The following is a 22,877-nucleotide window of genomic DNA, read 5'->3' as shown; positions in this document are numbered from 1 at the left end:
ACCTCCTCCCAAGACGTTCCAATCAGACTCGGTATCTCGGTAATTCAAGACACTTCGACAGGTTAAAACAAGACCAGCAACACCGCCCGAATGTGCCGAAAAATCCCGATAGGAGCTGCACATATCTCGTTCTCGGGGCACACTCAGATGAGACTAGCTACGAGTAAAACCAACCCTCAAGTTTCCCCGAGGTGGCCCCGCAGGCAGCTCAGTTCGTACCAACACTCAGAGGGAGCACTGGCCCGGGGGGGTTAAAATAAGATGACCCTTGGGCTCCGGTAACCCAAGGGAAAAAGAGGCTAGGTGGCGAATGGTAAAACCAAGGTTGGGAATTGCTGGAAAAGCTTTAATCAAGGTGAACTATCAAGGGGTTCCCATTATAACCCAACCGCGTAAGGAACGCAAAATCCGGGAACATAACACCGATATGACGGAAACTAGGGCGGCAAGAGTGGAACAAAACACTAGGCGAGAGGCCGAGCCTTCCACCCTTAATCAAGTATATAGATGCATTAAGATAACATGGAAATATAATGATATCCCAACAAGTAAATAAGAGATGTTCCAACAAGGAACGGCCTCCAATCTTCACCTGCAACTAGCAACGCTATAAGAGGGGCTGAGCAAAGCGGTAACATAGCCAATCAACGGTTTGATAGGACAATGGTGGGTTAGAGGTTTGACATGGCAATTTGGGAGGCTTGCAAGCAAGTGGTAGGCATCGTAGCAATGGCATAGCAAAAGAGCGAGCAAACTAGCATAGCAAAGATAGTAGTGATTTCGAGGGTATGATCATCTTGCCTGCACAGTGGTCAGAGTTGACTGGATCCACAAAAGCAAACTCAACGGGCTCCTCGTTAGCGAACTCGTCTCCCGGCTCTACCCAAACAAGACAAACAAGTAACAAGGATACAATCAACCACGTGCAAACTCAAACAACATGATGCAAAGATGATATGCTATGCGGGATGTGATGCGGGATGCCAAATGCAAGATATGACAGGGAATGCATGAAGCTGGCCTCAACTTGGAATTCCAAGTGTGCCACTAGAAAGATGAGATGAAATCGCTTGAAAACGATATAAATAACGCCGGAATCAGAGTTACGGTTTGGAAATGGCAAGCGATTCAAAATTGACACCGGTCTGCGATTTACAGCAAGTAGGCATCTAAATGCAATGAGATGAACATGCTACAGCACCCAAACATGACAACAAAATACATGGCAGGGATGCACACAAGATTCTTAACAAAAGTCTAGCACTGAGCTACGGCCAAGTCATCCATTAGGAGGTCCAAACAAGCATGGCAAAAACGCAAATGGTAAAACAGATCTCGGACTTAGCGAAATTAACACTCGTCTGGAATTTCAGATCATATAGCCCTCTTCGGAGCAACAAAACAACATGCTACAGGACCTGAACATGACAAAGAAAGACATGGAATGGAGCTACTCAACAAGCTTAACAAAAATTCCTTACTGACCTTAGTGAAAACAACCACACGAACATAGCAAAAACATAATCAGTTTTCAGACTTAGTGAAAACTAGGACATGCCGAAACATGACTCACGAAGGCATGTTTACGAGCTCGATGCACTCACCACGGTGCAAGTCATGGAAAGACAAGCATACACCCATAAATAAGGCATAAAATACAAGCTAGACATGGCAAGAACAATGGCATAGCATGCACGGATCAACTACAATAACATCGGCAAAATCGCAAACAAGTTGACGATCTGCCCAGATTCGCAACGAAGCAAAAGTAGAGCTCGATTGACTCAAGCTAGGGTGCTCCATAATTGCAAAAAAAGACATGGATCGAAAGAGCACTACAAGATTAACAAAACTCCCTTACTGATCATCCTCAAAAGAGGCACAGATCACTAGGAAACAATAAGAACATATGGCATCATGAACTAAACAATCCCAGGACTTAGTGAAATCACTAAGTCCCTGAAAACAGAATTAGCAAGTGCACCTCTTTGCAAGCTTGCACAAGTCACCATACACATCCTAAAAATACATGGGTTGCACCTCTGGAAAGATGACAAAACCCTTAACAAAACATATGAAGAACTCACGGGCATATCATGCACACAATAATCATGGCAAAAATGACAAAAGTGCTAAACGAAGTAGCAGATCTGACAATTAACTCAAGTTGCCCTCTTCTAACGGCATTTCGGGCATCAAGATGAGCTCAAATGAAAATGATGCAATGGAATGAAATGATGTAATCTCTGAGATGAACATTTTGATATGCTATATGCATGAATCGGAGCTACGGATGCAAAGTTACGGAGCCGCGAACAGGAGCACTTGCACTAAAATATCCGGGACTTAGCAAAAAAACAACCTCTGGATCTGGATCTAGGGTTCGCACGAAAACCGAGGCGCGGCGCTGCACTGTAGCTGTTCGAGGACCGCCGGAAGAAAAGAGCCGCGGCGGCCGGAGCTCTCGCCGGAGAGGCCGCCAGCGACGAGGAGGCGGGGCGCTCGGAGCTCCACGGAGGCGGGGCGACGGCCACCGGGCGGCGGGGCGGCGAGCACCGCGGTGGGGCGGCGAGCACCGCGGCGAGGCGGCGAGCGGCTGCGGCGGCCGGGCGAACTCCGGCGACGGCGGAGCAAGGCGGCGGGCGGCGGAGCGCGGGCGGCGCTGGGGAGGCGGAAGGCGGCGCGGGGCTCGGCCCGGGAGGCGGCGCGGGAGGGCCGGTCTCGGGCCCCTGCGGGCCGCGGCGGCGGCGGGCGCCGGGCGCCACATGGTGCGTCCTAACTGGGCGGCGGTGGCGGCGGACGTTGTCCGGCTCCGCCCGGACACGTCCGGAGCGGCGGATCTGGGATTTTTTTAGGGTTAGGGGGGAGAGGATCCGCGAATTTGGAATGGGGGGTGTATATATAGGCATAGAGGGAGCTAGGAGAGTCCAAATGAGGTGCGGTTTTCGGCCACGCGATCGTGATCGAACGCTCTAGGACATGGAGCAGAGTTTGGTGGGTTTTGTGCCAAATTGGAGGGGTGTTGGGCTGCAACACACACGAGGCCTTTTCGGTCCCTCGGTTAACCATTGGAGTATCAAACGAAGTCCAAATGATACGAAACTTGACAGGCGGTCTACCGGTAGTGAACCAAGGCCGCTTGGCAAGTCTCGGCCCAATCCGGCAATGTTTAATCCCCACACATGAAAGAAAGCTAGAAATGACCACCGGAGGAGAACGGAGCGCCGGAATGCAAAACGGACAACGGGGAAAATGCTCGAATGCATGAGATGAACACGTATGCAAATGCAATGCACATGATGACATGATATGAGATGCATGACAATGACAACAACACACGGAGACAAAGACCCGAGCCCGAGGAAAATAAATATAACTTAACGCCGGAAATGGCAAGAGTTGGAGTACAAATTGGGAAAGTTACATCCGGGGTGTTACAACACTCCACCACTACGAAAGGATCTCGTCCCGAGATCTAGGACTGAAAGAACGCCGGGTACTCAGAACGGAGGTGATCCTCGCATTTCCAGGTAGCTTCACGGTCGGAATGGTGTGACCACTTGACTTTGAGAAATTTGACTGACTTGTTGCGAGTCTTGTGTTCAGTCTCTTCAAGAATAGCAACTGGGTGCTCACGATAAGAGAGATCTTCTTGGAGCTCAATGTCCTCGAAGTTGACGGTGCGGTCAGGAGTCTTGAAGCACTTTCGAAGCTGAGAGACATGGAACACGTCATGAACATTTGCAAAGTTTGAAGGAAGCTCGAGTTGATAGGAGAGGTCGCCTCTCTTGCTGACAATCTTGAAAGGTCCCACGTATCTAGGGGCAAGCTTCCCTTTGATACCGAAGCGACGAGTACCTTTCATAGGAGAGACACGGAGGTAAACATGATCTCCGATCTCGAAAGCCAAATCATGGTGCTTACTATCATAGTAGCTCTTCTGACGGGATTGGGCTGCTTTGAGGTTATCACGAATGACTTTGCACATTTCTTCTGCTTCTGTGATTAAGTCATTACCCAAAAGCTGACGTTCGCCGGTTTCAGACCAGTTGAGAGGGGTACGGCACTTCCTGCCATACAGAATTTCAAAAGGGGCCTTGCCCGAACTTGCTTGAAAACTGTTGTTGTAGGAGAATTCAGCATAAGGAAGACAATCCTCCCATTTCATGCCAAGGAGATCACACAAGCCCTGAGCATATCTTCAAGAATCTGGTTGACACGCTCGACTTGACCGCTTGTTTGGGGATGGAAAGTTGTGCTGAAGCGGATGTTGGTGCCCATGGCCTTCTGAAAAGAATCCCAAAACTTCGAGATAAAGATGCTGCCACGGTCTGAAGAGATCACTTGAGGAATACCGTGCAGAGAGACAATGCGAGAGGTATAGAGTTCCGCCAATTGAGCTGCAGTGATCGACTCTTTGATAGGCAGAAAATGAGTCACTTTGGTGAGTTTGTCAATGACAACGAATATAGCATCATTGCCACGCTTGGACTTTGGAAACCCAGTCATGAAGTCCATCTCGTGGTCAAACTTCCATTCTGGAATGGCAAGAGGTTGGAGGAGACCAGCTGGCCTTTGGTGTTCTGCCTTCACTCTTCTGCAGACATCACATTCATTCACGAATTGAGCGATCTCGCGCTTCATTTGAGTCCACCAATAAGCTTGCTTAAGGTCCTGATACATCTTCGTGCTCCCAGGGTGGATGGAGAGGAGAGAATTGTGAGCCTCGTTCATGATCACTTTACGGAGGTCACCTTTGGGTACAACAATACGATCCTCGAAGAAGAGAGTGTCTTTGTCATCCAGGCGGTAGCACTTGTACTTGGACTGACTCTTGGCAATCCCAATCTTCACCTTTTTCACCATAGCATCAAGAAGCTGGGCTTGGCGAATCTGGTCTTCTAAGGTAGGAGAGACTTGAAGGTTGGCGAGGAAACCTTGAGGAACAACTTGCAGATTAAGTTTGCGGAAAGCTTCACAAAGCTTGGGTTGATAAGGCTTAAGAATCAGACTGTTGCAGTAAGCCTTCCTGCTCAAAGCGTCAGCAATCACATTAGCCTTGCCTGGAGTGTACTCAATACTCGGATTATACTCTTGAATCATTTCAACCCATCGAGTTTGCCTGAGGTTGAGATTAGGCTGAGTGAAGATGTACTTGAGACTCTTGTGATCAGTGAAAATGTCCATTTTTCTTCCCAATAGAAGATGTCTCCAAGTCAAAAGAGCATGCACAACTGCCGCCAACTCGAGATCATGAGTGGGATAGTTCTTCTCATTAGGCTTCAACTGGCGAGATGTATAAGCAACAACTTTCTTCTCTTGCATCAATACTGCGCCAAGACCTTGGAGAGAGGCATCACAAAAGACCCCGTACGGCTTGGATTCATCAGGCGGAGTCGGAACTGGAGCAGTGATCAATTTCTCTTTCAAAGTGTTAAAAGCAATATCACACTCCGGAGACCAAACGTACTTGACATGCTTCTGAAGAAGATTTTAGAGAGGCTTCACGATCTTAGAAAAGTTTTCAACGAATCTTCGGCAATAGCTTGCGAGACCGAGAAAACTGCGGAGTTGCTTCACATTCTGAGGAGGTTCCCAATTCACAATTGCAGACACCTTCTCAGGATTCACGGCAATGCCCTTGGTAGAGATGATATGACCAAGATAAAGAACCTCATCGAGCCAAAATTCACACTTGGAGAACTTGACGTAGAACTGATGTTCTCTGAGCTTATCAAGAACCAAACGCAAGTGCTTGGCATGATCTTCCTTGTTCTTGGAGAAAACCAGAATGTCGTTGAGATAGATCAAAACGAAGTCATTGGTGTAGGTGTTGAAGATGAAGTTCATCATGCGAGAGAACGTCGGAGGAGCGTTGGCGAGGCCAAAAGACATGACAGTGTATTCATATGAACCAAAGCTTGTTCTGAATGCTGTCTTGGGAATATCTTCTTCACGAATGCGAATCTGGTGATAACCCATACGGAGATCAAGCTTGGAGAATACTTGGGCACCTTTGAGTTGTTCGAACAGCTCATTGATGTTGGGAAGTGGGTATTTGTTCTTGATGGTCTTCTTGTTCACTGGACGGTGATCAACACAAAGTCGGTCCGTTCCATCCTTCTTCTTCACAAAAAGAACACCACAACCCCACGGAGAAGAACTAGGCCAGATGAGACCCATTTTATCTTGCATATCGAGTTGCTTCTTCAGCTCCTTCAACTCTTCAGGTCCGAGCTTGTAAGGACGTTTGCACACAGGTTCCGTGCCAGGCTCAAGATCAATAACGAATTCAACTGGCCGGTGCGGAGGCATTCCTGGAAGCTCTTCTGGAAAGACGTCTTGATATTTGCAAACGACTGGAATTTGAGAGATGGCATCCAATTCACCCTTCTCATTGAGAGAAAACAGACGGATGGAATTATCCCGAGCGGCAAAGACAATTACATCCTCAGACGAATGAGTCAATTGAATCTGCCTGGCTGCACAATCAAGCTGAGCCTTGTGCTTAGAAAGCCAATCCATCCCGAGAATAAGATCAATATCCGAGTTACCAAGAACCATTGGAGAAGCCAAAAACTTGAAATCACCCATCAAGATAGAAATATTCGGAACCATCAAACTAGAACTCAGACGCTTAGCTGGAGAGACGACTTGCATAGCTCTAGGTAAAGCCTTAGTACTAAAATTGTTCTCTGATGCAAATGGGAATGAGATGAAGGAATGCGATGCACCAGAGTCAAAAAGTACCTTTGCGGGAATATCATTAACAGGAAGGTTACCCATGATCACATCTGACGAGTCCTCTGCCTGAGCTGCATTCATCAAATTGACCTTGGCATGCTTGGGGTTATGCTTGACCACAGCTGTACTTGTCGATCTGACAGGAGGAGGAGGAGGAAGATGCCTCTGGTTGAGACACTTGTTGGCATAGTGGCCCTTCTGTTGGCACTTGTTGCACGTGACCTCTGAAAGCGGACGGTGATACGAAGCACTCGATCTTGGAGGTTGAGACGAAGTCTTGTTCTGAAAGCCAGGGTTGGGTGGGTGGGAAGAACCACTGCCACCTTTGCTCTTCTGTTGATACGGCTGACGGAACGGAGGAGGAGGAAGCCAAAACTTCTGCTGCTTGGCCACTTGAGTAGAGGAAGAAGGAGTAGCATCTCTGAATCGCTTCTTGGAAGCATCACACCTCAACTGAGCAGCCTCTTGCTTCAGTGCCATGTTGTAGAACTCATCGTACCTCAAGGGCTCAAAGAGAACAAGAGCGAGCTGGATATCTTCTCTGAGACCACCCCTGAATTGATATATCATGCTCTTCTCATCAGGGACGTCCTGCTTGGCAAAACGGGCAAGCTTCCGGAACAACTTGTTGTAGTCATAGACAGACAAAGAGCCTTGCTTCAGATTGCGGAATTCCTCACGCTTGCTTTCAACCACGCTCTGGGGGATATGATGAGCTCGGAAATCTCGACGGAAATCATCCCAAGTGATAACACGTCCACCTCTGGAGTCCTTGTACTACTGGAACCATTCTGCAGCTTGATCTTTGAGTTGGAAGGAAGCGAACTTGACAAAGTCCTCAGGCCTGACGTTACTGCACTCGAAATGCTTGCACAGATCCACAAGCCAATCGTCAGCATCGGTTGCCTCAACACAATTGCCGAAAGTCTTTGGCCCATTAGCAAGGAACTGGTTGAGTGTAGCAAAGTGACTCTGATTGCTGCCTTGATTCCCTTGACTGCCTTGATTGCGCTCTTGAAGAATTTGCATGATCAGTTGTGTGTTTGCATTGGTTGCGGCCAGCACAGCTTGCCATGCCTCCGGAGGAGGTGGAGGTGGTGGCGGATCAGGATTCGGAGTCGTGCGCGTTGGAGGAGCCATCCTGAAGAGGTTGACCACCATTAGCACATTGACAGATAAATATTGAAGCTGAATCCAACGGAATGAAAATTGCAACATATAGTCTTCACATCCGAATAAAATGAACGAATGCATTCCTCTTGAAATGGTCACATATCCATAAATTGAGAAGCCACGTAGAATTAAGGTAGAGAAATAAATCAACAAGGTACGGATCAAGAACGAATAATCGGTAAGAAATCCCAATCTCAAACCAATATCCATGGAAGAAGAACTAGAGCTACTAGAATTCCCACCTATGAAACTCCCGAACCTTTCCGGTTATGCAATCAGGTGTTGGGGTTACAGGGGAAGCATAATATCTCACCCAAACTAGCAATTCCTACATCCAGCTGTATCCATCCTTCAACACATAACCAAGAAAACTTCGGAAACCATCTACCTCAACCTTCGAAAAGCATCCGTTATACAAGTTATGGCGATACTCCCGAACTCCCGCCCCAGTACTGGGTGGCGTCGAGATTATCTCACCAACGAACTGCATAAAAGAGATTTTCGATGTCGGCGTACTAGACTCAGGTATTCCAGAACTGCAACGATAAAATTATGATGACAACACCTCAGATCTCAACTCCCCGGGACACTTCCACTAAACCCCTGACAGGAGGCACCAAGACAATGTTCTCATCATAAAACCATCGGAACGATTCCAAGATACCCGCGTGATCCTAAAAAAAATTTAGTGAAATTTGAGAAGAGAAGAGTCAAAACTCTACGTCAGGATGCCTTACCAGAGCGATGAGGAGACTGGGAAATAAAAAGAATTCCTAAACTCTCCGATATATAATTCCTAAAGACTCAAAACATTTTTTCTAGACACAACTCGGCCGCTAAAAACGATCAAGAAATGGGGCTCCTAAGGTCGGGGAAGGCTCTGATTACCAACTTGTAACACCTTCAATGCGATTATATCTCTAAGTCGTGCCTTGACACGTGGGAGCTATAGTCGCATCGAGGGTGTTACACCTTTAGAGTTCCCCTTCATCCAAGGTCGTCTTGAAGGCATAATTGGCCGAAAAGCACTCAGAACACTAAATTCTGCCACTCAGAGTACAGTTTCGGCCCATAAGATGAGGTCGGATGTCGATGACTTAAACATCAAAGTTGTTCCACTCGATGACGTGAAACTTTTCATGCTGAAAACCCTTTCACTCGAGGCCATCTTTTTTGCTTTTTATGTCGTGCCAAAATCCGGTGTCAACAATATGCTGACCGTTCTGATAGGCCGTGCCAAGGAGCACGGTCAAGTTGGTGGACTCATTCCCCATCTAGTCGATGGGGGAGTATCCATTTTACAATATGTCGACGACACTATTGTTTTTATGGAGCATGATCTTGCAAAGGCTCGGAATCTGAAACTGGTGTTGTGTCTCTTTGAACAATTGTCGGGACTAAAAATTAATTTTCACAAGAGCGAATTGTTCTGCTTTGATGGGGCTAAAGAGGAACAAGATGCATATAGACAATTATTCGGATGTGAATTGGGATCACTGCCCTTCAGTTATCTGGGCATCCCGATTCGTCATCACTTACCAACAAACAATGGAAATGCATCGAAGATCGATTTGAGAAAAAACTAAGTTGCTGGAAGGGCAAGCTTATGTCTTATGGAGGTCGCCCGGTGCTCATTAATTCAATACTAACTAGTATGCCGATGTTCCTATTATTTTTCTCCAAAGTACCTAAAGGGGTGCGGAAGAGACTAGATTTTTATCGATCTTGATTTTCTTGGTAGTCAGATGATGTTAAGAAAAAATATCGTCTGGCAAGATGGGATATCATTTGCCGACCCAAGGACTAGGGGGTCTCGGAATTCAGAACCTGAAGATTAAAAATAAATGCCTAATGAGTAAATGGCTATATAGGTTATCAGTAGAGACTGATGATATGTGGGTACAGATATTACGGAACAAGTATTTACAATCTAAATCTCTAGCCCAAGTTACCACAAGACCTAATGATTCGCCATTCTGGAAGGGACTTATGAGAATGAAAGATATGTTTTTTCATAGGGCCAAATTCTTTGTTGGCAATGGGACGACAACAATTTTTTTGGAGGATACGTGGTTAGGGGAGACGCCTCTAGCTCTATAGTACCCCACCTTATATAATATTATATAGCGTAAGGAGGATTACATGGCTACAGTATTACATGTGGTGCCCTTAAATATACAGTTTAGGAGATCTTTAATTGGGGAGCGTTCGAATTCCTGGCTACACTTGGTGCGGAGGTTGATGGAGTTTCAACTATCCGATCAACCTGATTCCTTTCACTGGAAGTTAACTGGAAGCAGAGTGTTCACGGTCAAATCTATATATATGGATCTAATAAATTCTATCCTAATCCCGAGATCGATACATATTTGGAAAATTAAGATTCCCTTGCGTATCAAAATGTTCATGTGGTTTGTCCATAAGCAAGTGATCCTTACAAAAGATCAATGTTGAGGATATCACTTATCGTTAGCGTCTCGGTCAGCTGGGGATTAGAGATTAATCGGAAATCGGCCGATTAATCGATTTTATCAGTCGACTATTAATAGGACTTTTTTGCAAATCCCAGGTTGCCAACACTAAAATATGTTATATTCAACACCAAAACAATATTGGACAGAAGTGTTACCTTGATTCCTAGTCTTTGAATCATCATATAGTGACAAACAAAATAGGACAACGGTACATATTGCATAACAAGGTCCATAAAACACAAATAAACATAGTTTTGCAAACATAGTGCTATGAATAGGCCTGATTTATGGGTATATTCCCGATGAATTGCTTCTCAGAGAGATAAATCAGCTCAAACAATAAACGGTGAAGATAAGGCATAATCTTATTGGTCACCCCAAGAGTAGCAATAAATCGGACGATAAATCGCTGAATAAGATTTTTTTGAACAGTGCCAAAGATAATTTACTAAAGCGACGTTGGGTATGTAATGCACGATGTTGTTTTTGTGATCATGACGAAACAATACAACACCTATTCATAGATTGTCCTCTCGCGAAATTATTTTGGCGAACGATACATGTAATCTTTAACATTATCCCTCCAGCTAGCATTGAAGCGTTATTTAGGACGTGGCTAGCTGGAGTAGACCGTATTACTGCGGATCGTATTTGGATTGGAATATGTGTGCTTATTTGGGCTATATGGAACTATAGGGACGATATAATTTGTAACAGACAACATAATTTAACTTTCTTGCAGGTCATCTGCAGAGCTACGGCATGGATCCGTACATGGTCCTTACTCACTCCTACGGACTCCGGGAAGCCTTTGGTTAACTTTCTTGCAGGTCATCTTCAACCGGTTTGGATGGCGGTCTCATAAGGATAAGCATTTAGTGATCTTGTCCTATTATCCTGCCAGTTGTGACAATGAGTTTTTCTTGTTCCTTTTGCTCCCTTTGCGAGCTGTAATAGATCTAAGACTATGAAAATAAAATGCAATTCATGTCAGCACATTTGTACTAGCAGATGGAGTACCAAGCATTGCAGCAAATTCATGTGTTCTACTTTGATCATTCCCACTATTGCTATAATACAAGGGTTACAATTAATGCACTTCTACGGCATGTAGGAAATCTAATAAACCTTGCTACAAGTAGACAACACTCAAAACTGTCTTCAGTGCATCGTCATCGCAGAGTGAATGAAACAACATAGTCAAAATGAACAAAATGAAATATTGCACGGAGGAAAGAACTAGTTGCACATAATACATTACAGGCCTCAAAATGAGCTAGCACGTATCAAGCAAACTGCTCATAAACTCTTTCCTGCCCTAACGCAGAACATAACTAAACTTCTCTCTGTTGGGACAGTTAAGAGTTATTGCTTCTTGCTCGCTATTATAATTAGGTAATCATATCGTATGCATCAATATTGAAGACACTTGTGAAAGTAAAGAACACGTTTGTTTACGGGAAGCACGACTCTTAAATCCTTTGAATAATATGCAAAGCTATGATACTGTCTTCCAAATTCAAGAATCAAGATCGACGCAGAATGAACAAAAACAATGTGGCACTTACAACCTATCGAAGTAGACAGGTATGAAGAGATTGTTAATCATGGATCATGTTCCGGCTGCTCCTAAAGAGCCTTGGCCATCTCCCCGTTGTCAGGGACCTCCGCCTCCACTCCCTCATTCCGCAAGGCTACCTTCTCGCCTACGTCGCCATCCACCACCCCATCCTCGTCCTCCGGCTCGGGAAACACCTCCCTATCCTCGATCTCCACCTCCCCATCCTCATACTCCACCTCAACGAACACGCCCCCGTCCTCAACCTCCACCTCCCCGTCCTCGACCTCCACCTCATCAGCTCCAGAACCGGTCCAAACCATTTTTGGGCCCGGGGCTATGTGAAACCATTATTTTTATACCAAATATTTATACTTATTTTAAACTAAGTGTACCATATAACAATTTTAACTAATATAATTTTCTATTACTTAGCCACATAACACTGTTTTCAAATAATAGTTATATTATTCGTTGTTATACAATTGTAATACATCTTTGAGAATTTTGATTCTACGAAATTTGAATTGTAAGATATACCAAAAAATATATTCTTTGTTTTCTAATTAATTTTATATTATTGCATATATTGTATAGTATATATACATATATTGCATATCCATGCGTGTGTCCATATATCTTTCAATATTATTAAATGTCATGGTAGAGATTTCTAAATCATAAATATTTTAATAGAGGTTTCTACTGTATATCAGTCCAACCATATTCGTAGAAACTTCTAGGGTATATCAGATGTGACATGCAAGTTGGGCTCAGTAATAGAGTGAGCTAAGAACCAATTATGTTCTTGAGTGTACTTCTGCGTATGATTCGATTATACCTGACATGATCATCTATATTCACTTAGTTTGATTTGGTGTAAATGAAAATTGTGGATTGGTTTCAATAATGAAAACTAATTATCATAAATTTCATTATGATATTAAGACATCTATCATAAAGAGAGACTAGCGTATCTAAACTTTCCGAGGCGAGTTGGTTTGCCTCCATGTGGTATAAACTATTAGTATGTGTTGTGACCTTACGCTCCTACAAATTGAGCCTCTATTTTATGCATTTAATAATCTTTCAAATGTAATTTATAATTATAGTGTTTACTAGTATAATTTATAGTTGGGGCCCGGGGCGGTCGCCCCTTTTTCCCGACCTATGGGCCAACCCTGTCAGGGCCCAGGGCAGTAGAAGTTCAACCCGTCAGCTCCTTGAAGCCCCTGGTAGCTCGCAAGGGAAGCCCGCGCGAGAGCCTCCTGTCCGCCGACGTCGAAGTGGGGCGGCGGTGTGAGGGGATGGTCGACATCGACGTCGACCCGTCTCCAGGCAGAGGCGTCACGCGGGGACTCCAAGGCCGACAAGCTCGCCATGGGGCACGGCAGGGCCCGCCTTCTGGGAGCGGAAGGCCGTCTGAGGCATCCGGACCACCGTCCGTTGGGGACGACGACGGCGAGGGGAGTCGGACGGGGGCGGGGGCTGCATCCTCTCCTTTCAGCTTCGCTCGTGTGCTTGCTGCTCTGTGTTGTGGCCTCTCACTCGCCTCACTCCATGTTGTGGAAGCGTGTGAGTGCAACCGACTGGATCTGAAATAAATTTTTCTGTTTTGGAGGGGGGCATCTGAAATAGATTTGCAGTGCTAGTAGTGAGCGGGTGGGAGGATGAGAGGCCGTGTTGGGCTGGTTAAGCTTTGCCTTGCGGCGGAAGATAGGCCACCAGGCTGGAAGAAATAGATTTGCAGAATGTGCAAGCAAGCCCTACAAACATGGGCCCTGTTGGGTCGAATTCTTTTTTATATTTCGTAGAGATGTCTCGACAAGATGCAAGCTCAATGGGTTTTTTCTTTTCAAAACTGATGTGGCTTTGATGGTTGGTAGCCACGTTTGAATTTGAAGTTAAAGCCTTAGGGTGGCATCTGATTTGGCAGCATTGGAGTTGGAGGCTCTCACACGCGAACTCTTCTCTCCTGTATTGTTTGTCATTTTGTTCTTCGCAAACTAGTCGGTTGCGAGATTTTTTTTTCAAAACAGAGGCAAAGTTGTCTCAGCGATTAATTAAGAAGAAGAGAATTGCCCAGTTAATTTACGAAAAACCAGGCGAAAACCAATACAAACAAAGCACGAACAAACTACTCACACGACATGAAACCCCAACACCACACAGGCAGCCCGCCAAACTCTCCGAATACACAACCTCCACAAACCCTGACATTGCTACTGCACCAAGTGACTCCGCACGAGAACACCTCAACACAAGACATCAAGCACCTCCCAACCCACAAGGACAACCCAAACCAACAGGACAAGCCGAGAGACCGAAGATCATCCATCAAGCAGCCGGAGACACCTTGCCTTTGGCATCACTTTTTGCCTTTGCCCACCTTTTTTTGTTTGCCCCTTATTGGCGTCCCCGTCAGGTGGCAAGAAATTGACCTGCCCAAACTAGGTCTAGCAACCTCCACGCTGGCTAGAAAAATCATAAAGTTCCTTCGTGAAAAGAGCATTTGGATTTGGAGTAGGTGCCAACACAAGTGGGTCAATGGTCATGCCACTCATAGGCATCACCTGCCCGACGGTTGCAGACGAGGGAAGGACAACAACATCTAAAACTCGGCGCTCCACGACGTCGAGAGGTAGGTTGTCTGACCCCTAACAAGGCTCCACGGCTGGTGGTGAGGGCACCAGGTCCACCTCCGAAGCCTGACAAGGCTCCACGGGGGGTGGTGAGGATACTTGGTCCACCTCTAAAGCCTAGAGAGAGCCCAACTTGAGTTGCTCCATCGACACACGAGAAACAGGTTCCCCACACAACACCTGCAGCTCGGGCATGATCTGCAGCATCGGAGACATAACCTTAGCGGAGGCCTCACCCTCGGAGTCCGGCAACACAAGGGGCGTTGAACTAGACCCAACACAGGGAAGAAGCTACCAAAGAGCTACGTACCCGCCTCATCCATGAAGCCAACAGAAGACTCGGCCATGGGAGCTTGTGCAAGAGGGAGCCTTTGCAAAGCAGTCTCCACGCGCTCCAGAAAACTCCCAACATGCACCATCCTACCCTGCAAGGAGTCAGCTACCTCATGAAGCGTATTAATTGCCTCCTCCATCTGTGAGGAAGTCATGCAGTGAAGATCAGATCTTGACAGATTGATGCTTGATTTCGGGGCTTGTTGTGCCGCTCCCCCATTAAGACTTATGTAACTTGTACCTGTGTGTGTGTGTTCGTGTTTGGTCTAGTTGTCGGAGCCTTGCTACCGTAACTTTGTTCTATGGTCATTGCTTTATATAATATAAAGCAAGGAGGTCAATTGCATAGAGTGCACTCATTTGGGTGGGACGGTGGATCTTGCATCTTCTCATTCCAACGCCAATGGGAATGGGCCGACAATACCCATTGGGACATTGGTCCGGCCAAAATTTCAACGCCAATGGGTATTCTAGGTCAATGTCAGTTCTTGCATATCCTTGACCCCCGGTATCTCTTTCCTCCTCCACAAAAAAGCTCTTCTCCTCCCGTCAGCGTCGCCGCCGGTCTGCCCCATATTTGATGGCCTACAGGCTATGGAGGTGCGGGGGATCTCGTCCCCCCCTCCCGACAGATGAGAGGGATCCTGTTCTTGTTCTTGTTCTTGTTAGGTTCAACGTCTTGGTTGGGGCTGTGTGGCAGCGGCGATGTCTCTTAGTAGGAATAATGTCTCCCATGTTCTATCCACGTCTCGATGGTGCTTCTAGCATTGTCAGAGGGCATGTAGAGGTGTTTCTCCGTGATCTCGCGGGATTTGGCCGATGCTAGTCTTGGGTGGACCTGTTTGGACCCGGCCTTCGCCCGCCTTTGTTCGGGTGTTTACAAGTTTGATCCTTTTGATCTACGAATTTCTTCATCGGTGGTGGTTGCTACTCTGGTGTGCCAGTCCTATGGAGCCTTAGCACGACGACTTTCCGTCTGTCTACTAGAATAAGGTTTGTCCAGCTCCGGTGAGGGAGGAGACGACGATGGTGACATGCCTTTGGCTCGTTCCAGTGCTTGTAGTCGTCGCTAAGTGGTCCATAGACATGGTTGTAATTTTTATTACCTCTGTTGTTTTTTTGTACTGCCATGAGTGAAGATGAATAAAATGGAGTTTCTCATAAAAAGGGTATTCTGGGTTGGCCTCATATGCAAACAGGGCAGGTGAGCCGGCCACCACTGGCCCATCGAGACAACCGGGTCAACCTAAATTTGGTTGCCAAAGGTTGTATTATGTCGTTACCATAGCATATGCCTTTGAAAGGGATCGTTAGCCTTGTGTTTATCGGAAAAAAAATAGGTACTCACCAAAATTTCATTTGTTCTAGAATTACAAATTGTGATGCTAACGCTTTGATGATAGAAATGAAGCTGCATATATACCCTGTTTTTCTTTGAACAAATGACATCTAAACATCATGCTAAAAAGTTCTACCACTAAATAATGCTATTTGAAAAGATGTTATTGTATTATTACTCCCTATTTTATGCAACACTACTAGGAAAAGACCTACTAGTGGCGCACTAGTTTTGCCTACTAATGGCACACTACTGGTGCGCCACTAGTACCACGCCACTAGTATTTTTTTTACTAATGACGCACTAGTGGTGCGCCATTAGTATACCAGATACTAATGGCGCACTACTGGTGCGCCATTAGTATAGGCCACGGTGCGCCATTAGTATAGGTCACTGGTGCACCATTAGTATAGACCACGGTGCGCCATTAGTATTTTTGAATTTTGAAGGCGGGAAAATAGTAGTGGCGCACCGTCTAACCCCCACCGTGTGCCATTGCTATTTTTGAATTTTGAATTTGGATCTGGATCGCGATTTTTTTTGCTCATTTTTTTCTCTTTTTTTTGCTCATTTTTTTGCACGATATTATTTCAAATTTTGTTCCCGTTTTTGGATCTTGTACGTTCTTTTGCCGGAGAGGAGTTCGCCGGAGAGGAGGAGGAGGTGACCGGAGAGGCGCTCGCCTACATCGTCGGAGAGGAGGAGGAGGTCGCTGGAGAGGAGTTCACCGGAGCATCGGAGAGGAGGAAGGAGAAACCATGAGGGGATGGGAGGAGAGGAGGGAGGAGGAGCTCACCGGAGACGAGGGAGGAGGAGCTCACCGAAGATGAGGGAGGAGGAGCTCACCGGAGAGGAGGGAGGAGGAGCTCACCGGAGAGGAGAGGGGAGAAACCGTGAGGGGAGGGGAGGATAGGAGGGAGGACGAGGTCGCCGGAGAGGAGGAGGAGGAGGTCGCCGGAGAGGAGGAGGAGGAGGTCGCCAGAGAGGAGGAGGGTAGTATGGTGGAGGAGAGAAGGGAAAATGGAGTGGAGGAGAGGAGGAGATAGAGTGGAGGAGAGATGGAGTGAAGGAGAAGAATGAAGAGGTAAGGAGGAGAGGACACGCCCAGCCATATATACGGCATAGTAATGGCGCACCGTGGGCAAATGCGCCATTACTATTTTTTTAATTTTTTTGATTTATTTTGAATTTTAAAGGCGAGAAGATACTAATGGCGCACCACGGGCAGGTGCGCCATTAGTAACTTTTATTATTATTATTATTTTAATTTATTTTGAATTTTGAAGGCGGGAAGATAGTAATGGCGCATCATAGGCAGGTGCGCCATTAGTAAGTTTGAATTTTTTTGCCTTTCCAGATCTTAAAAGCCCCGTATCTTTTTTCTGTTAGTTTTTGAGGATTTTGAAAATGTTTAACGGGGTTCCCCCGGTTAAATTCGGATGTAACTTTTCGAGTAGATGATTTTTCATATAAAACACTTTTTCATCCGAGTTCGTATGCAAAAGTTATGCCTATTTTTACAAATTCTCGAGAGATTTTGCAAAAAAATTGAAAATTCATGTTTGTAAATTTTGCTAACAACTAGACCACATATCACATGGGAATATTATTTTCTTTTATTTTTTGACATGTCTATCATTTTCTTTTTTTTTGAAACTAAAAAGACGGTCCACGGGGGAGGGGGTGCATTCGGGAGAATGTTTGGGCCAAATTACTAATGGCGCACCACTCCCACAGTGCGCCATTAGTAGTTTAAAAAATAAAAATAAAAAAAATTGAAATTTTTTTGAAACATAATTACTAATGGCGCACCGTGGGAGTGGTAATGGCGCACCACTCCCACGGTGCGCCATTAGTATTTGCACACTAATGATGCACCAACATATGGTGCACCATTAGTATTTAGTAATGACGCATCACATATACATCGCGCTATTAGTATCTATATTGACTATAGCTTTTTTTTGTAGTAATGTAAATATAGTATTAGAAATGGGTCAAATCATGTTACCCAATGGGATATGAGGCTAACCGCTACTGAACCATTGAGCCGGCTCCATGACTCGTCCTTAAATGGACCACTTTGTGTTTGTTTTTTATGTGGTTTTTTCCTTATAGATTGGATCAATTTCTTTTAAAATATATTCAGGTGGACAATCTTTCCTTGGTGACTGTTTAAAAGAGAAACAAGTTGCATATACATAGAAAACATTATTATGCATGAAGAGATTTTTTTGATGGTGATTAGACGTGCCAAAATCACAAATTAAATAGGAGCATACTCACAATAAAAGATTGAGGGCCTCTTTGATAGTCCCTCTATCCCTATAAAGTTGAGTCACTTATTTTGAAACGGAGGGAGTACAAAGAATTTATAAAGGAATTTTTTAAGGATTCAATTCTTAGGATTTTTCTTCTACGCGCATTGTTTTATTCACATGAATGCAATCCGTAAAAAGAATTCGTTAGGATTCATTTGTTCTAGATTTCACAGAAATATTTTCATCCACTCCAATCTCATGTGAAAATTCCTCTGTTTTCCTGTCCTCAATCGAACTTTCATGCACATGGCATCCTTTTCCTGCATTTCTTGTTTCCATTTCTGCCTTTCACAAATCAGAGAGGGCCTGAATGGGATCGGACGGTCAGCGCTCCCTCTGACGCCTAGGCCTAGCGTCTTCACCGGGAGAAAAGGAAAGATAACTTCCCGGACAAACATCCCTTCTCCTTTCTTCGTTTCGTGCTTTCCTCTCCTTCTTCCTGGCGCGCGCAGACTTGTCCGCCACTTCACGGAAATTCCCCCAGGAATACTTCTACATATATACACGCCGCCCGCCTCCATTCCGGTGTTCCTAGTTTCCACTCATCCGCCGCCGCACCCGAATCCCCGCCCCACGAAGCTTCGTCGCGCAAGGTACGTAATTTTCCCTCCGCTTCCTCCAATTCGGTGCGATTTTCCATGGAAACTTCGCCTGGGGCGCACCATTCTTGGTGCGGATGGCAGCTTGTGGGGTAGTTTCTGGGATTTGCCGCCCCGCCCGGGGATTCCTCGGGGTGCGAAATACTCTTGCTGCCACCAGGCGTATAAATTGGGGTGTTTGTTAGGAGAATCATAGCCAAACCCTAGAAATCTAGCTGCGTGTGGCCGAATTGAGCTTCTTCTTCTTTCGCGTAGGATTGACCGGTTGTGGTTAAGGATTCTGGAATTAGTATGGATAATTTGGGGTTTACAGCTAGGGGCAGGGATTTGGGCCAGCAGCCTGCAAGGCTGCTTCTAGATTCCTCTCCCGTTGGGATTAGAGGGGGGGATTTAACCGAATTGCAGTGTACACAGGCTAAAATTGCTTCTAGCTTGAATCGTGCTGCTTGGGAGCAGAATCCAAGTGGATTTCTTCCAAAGTCGCCTTTCGACGACTATGCTGTTGCGCACAAGTTAGCTCTGCCATGCTTACCATCACAAGGAAAGTATCTTGTCCACACATCACCAAGGAAAGCATATCGACCAAGGAGGTGGAGAAGATTGGGGAGGGAATTAAGAGTCAACCCATTAGATCTAGATGTCAATTTCTTGGTGCTAGCCACTGGCTACTCATTAGGGATAGTATCAAAGAATATAGACCAAAGGATATTAAGTCCCAGCTTTATTGCAAGAAAATTCTTAGTGGGGTCAATGATAGATGGACATCGGAAGGGGAAAAGGATTAGGGTGAAGGATTTTTGTTTGGGTGGAGTAGGTTGCAAGACACGTCGACGGGCTATTAGGACCAAGGGAGAGACTTCCTTCGGTGAATCTTACCTGATGGCATCTGATGCAGGTGATGCTTTTAGCAACAACAGGCATCAAACAATGTCGATGAGTTACGATGGGTCTCAAAGTGAGGATCGGCAAAGTGAGGAGGTTCAGTCAGCATACAAAAAGTTCAGTGCAGGGGATGAGGACGTGGTAAGGGGTTTTGTAAATTTGGATGAAACCGAAGAGCAAAATGAAGAAAATGAGTGGAGTTGGGTGCCCCAAGAGGAGGATCCTCTTGCTGAATCAGCTTCTTCGCTTGAGAAAGCACAAGAAGTTCTTGAAAAATTCTTCAAGAAAAATGAAGATCTTGAAAGTGGTATGTTCTTTTCTTTGTTATGTTATGCACTTTCTTTTTCATGTTACTGTGTAGTACTAGTAATCAATAGGCACCTTTTCCCACTGTGCTTTTGAACCATCGACAGACTATGATAGCTTGTTTGGTTTACTACTACACTTTGGTAAGTGCTTGCAATCTTTAATTGCTTTTGGAACTTAACCTATGCTGAGCGGTATCAATAGCCCCTTACAACCTGATGCTGCTATGTTTCAGATTTCGTAAGAAATCTGTTGATCTTTACTGGGCAATTGACTACTAATTTAAGGGCGATAGGTAGTTTATCCAGGTTTATGTGGTAATAGTTAGTTATAGCTCCAGTCCTTGCAATACATTTATGTCTTATTGAGTGATGTTAATGGATAAATACACTGTTAAACAATTATGTTATGGTATTTTTATTTTTATTTTGAATGTCATGCCCTGAAGATTTCTGACCGTGTTAAGAATCCTTGCACAATATTGAAAGTTTTTTGTCATGACATAATTTTGTAAACGAACTCTTCACAGCATAACTAGGTTTATGTGTTATGTGGATACCAATGCATGCACTTCTGGAAGTGTTTTTTCGGCTACTTCATGTTATAAGGAATCATTTAACTCCCATCACCCTTGGTTATAACTGTGTTATTCCTATGTATACTGGTTAGGTTTTCATCCCTCTGGCCTCTATTGTGTGCGATTCTGTTGAATTACCTGTAATAAGTGGTTTGTTCTACCTGTGTTCTTTTTCAGAGATGCTGAAATTGTCAGAACTTGGCAAGGAGTTTGTGGCTGAGGATTCACATGATGGCAACATAGGTTTGCCTTATATAGAGGCTGATGTACTGGGGATGAATCAAAAGATGGAATGTCTTGAACAGAAACTGAAAGAAGCGTCAGATACTATCACAGAGAAGGATTCAAGATTATCCGAGCTCCAGTCACTTATCAACAGTGCACATACACCAACGCTGCAGACGGAGCCCGTCAACATTGATGAGTTGGAGACCGAGCTTGAAAGCCACCTTCAGGACAAAATCGAAGCCGAGATTCAGTGTCTGGTCATGGTGAAAGCGAGGCAAAACTGGCAAGCCCGGGCCGAGGACCAGATCGCGTTGGAGGAGCACAGGCTCTCCGCCGGAGATGACACGACGATGTTGCTCAAGCTACAAGACACGGAGAAGAAGATTGTGATGCTGAAAGAGCAGGTGGACAGACTAGAGGCCCACGAGAAGGAGCTGTCGGTGACGACGGAGGTCCTGAGGATGCAAAGCAAGACCTTCAAGATCGGCCTCTTCGGTCTCCTCCAGCTGATCATGCTGTTCCTTTCCCTCAAGATGTTCTTCGCCCAGGACTCTGCCCGCTTCGGCGATCTCGTGCCGACATGATGGCTGACTAGTTAGCGCTTGTTTTAGTCAGTCTGTATGTAAATTCGGTCGATTGATTTGCGTCGTGTTAGGCCTGACCTCGGCACAGTGAAGCTGCTGCCACGCTGTGAAAGTGTAACCCGTGTGAAACTACGCGTGCCCTGCTGTAAATTATGTGTGTGCATAAATATATATGGTATATCTAGGTTTGCCTGACTAAGCTCATTGGCTGTTTGCATCTACTGGGTGGTGTCAGCGGCAGTTCCGTTTGGCAACCAGTTCCATTCTGCTCTCCGTTAATTCAGCAGAAGGACAGGAAGGGCCTTGTTTTGACTGCACGTTCCTGATGTGTAACGTCTGAAAAACTACAGCGTGCTGTGTAAAATATCTGCTGTTTTCATCTACGACAGTTTCTTTGGGAGCCCTTCGCTGAAGAAAAGCTCACTCCTGGTCTCCATTTCTTCAGCAGCAGGACCGGAAGGTCCAGGTTTGACTGCCCTTTGAGTGAGTCTTCAATGTACTACTCCCTCCGTTTCAAATTACTCGTCGCACAAATAGATGTATTTAAAACTAAAATACATCTAGATACATCCATATCTGTGACAAGTAATTCGAAACGGAGGAAGTACTCATTACGGATAAGCAAGTAATTAGCTTCTAAACTTCGCTCTGGGCGGTCAGAACTGAGCTCCTGTAACGGCGATGCCTAAGGGAAACCCGGAGGAAACACAGGCAGCTCTGACCCGGCGTTTCCTGCTCCCATCCTTTCTCGCTGCTTCGTTCAAGGACCAAGATAGAGAAAGAAATTATGAGTGATTAAGCACTGCTACGCCAGTAGCATGTTTCTTATAGCATCTCCAGCCGTTGGCCCCCCAGGGAGCGTCTAAAAGCGTCGCCTGGGGTGAGCCGGCGCAAAAAATGGCCCTGGGGCGAGTCGGTCCCCAGCCGTCGGCCCCCAGGGCCGCCCCAGGCGCGTATTAAAATAAAAAAAGAAGGACCGTTCGACGAAATTATGATAAAAACTAGTTAAATTTCGGCCAAACATGGCAAATTTTGGTTAAATTCGCGCATTTTCATTACATTAACCTAATCTAAAAAAGAAATAGGCTGCAGTCGTCGCCGCTGTCGCCGCCATCGT

At 45.5% G+C, this 22,877-nt stretch overlaps 1 protein-coding gene and 1 pseudogene across 1 annotated transcript; one reads left to right on the top strand and one right to left on the bottom strand.

Annotated features, from left to right (window-relative positions):
* Positions 1-14,317: 14,317 nt before the first annotated feature.
* LOC147985851 (uncharacterized) lies at positions 14,318-15,352 on the bottom strand (annotated as a pseudogene).
* A 3,606-nt stretch (positions 15,353-18,958) lies between these two features.
* LOC125538684 (WPP domain-interacting protein 2) lies at positions 18,959-21,964 on the top strand. The gene is made up of 3 exons (XM_048701953.2): positions 18,959-19,177; positions 20,079-20,372; positions 21,126-21,964. Exons 2-3 carry the CDS (start codon positions 20,111-20,113, stop codon positions 21,758-21,760), a joined length of 897 nt encoding a protein of 298 aa, XP_048557910.1. The 5' UTR covers positions 18,959-19,177; positions 20,079-20,110; the 3' UTR covers positions 21,761-21,964.
* Positions 21,965-22,877: the final 913 nt, after the last annotated feature.

Source organism: Triticum urartu, chromosome 2A (genome assembly GCF_056163025.1).
Source record: "Triticum urartu cultivar PI428250 chromosome 2A, HENAU_Tu73, whole genome shotgun sequence".
NCBI lineage: Eukaryota > Viridiplantae > Streptophyta > Magnoliopsida > Poales > Poaceae > Triticum > Triticum urartu.
Note: the sequence above shows the minus strand (reverse complement) of the source record. Positions and strands in the feature narration are given on the sequence as shown.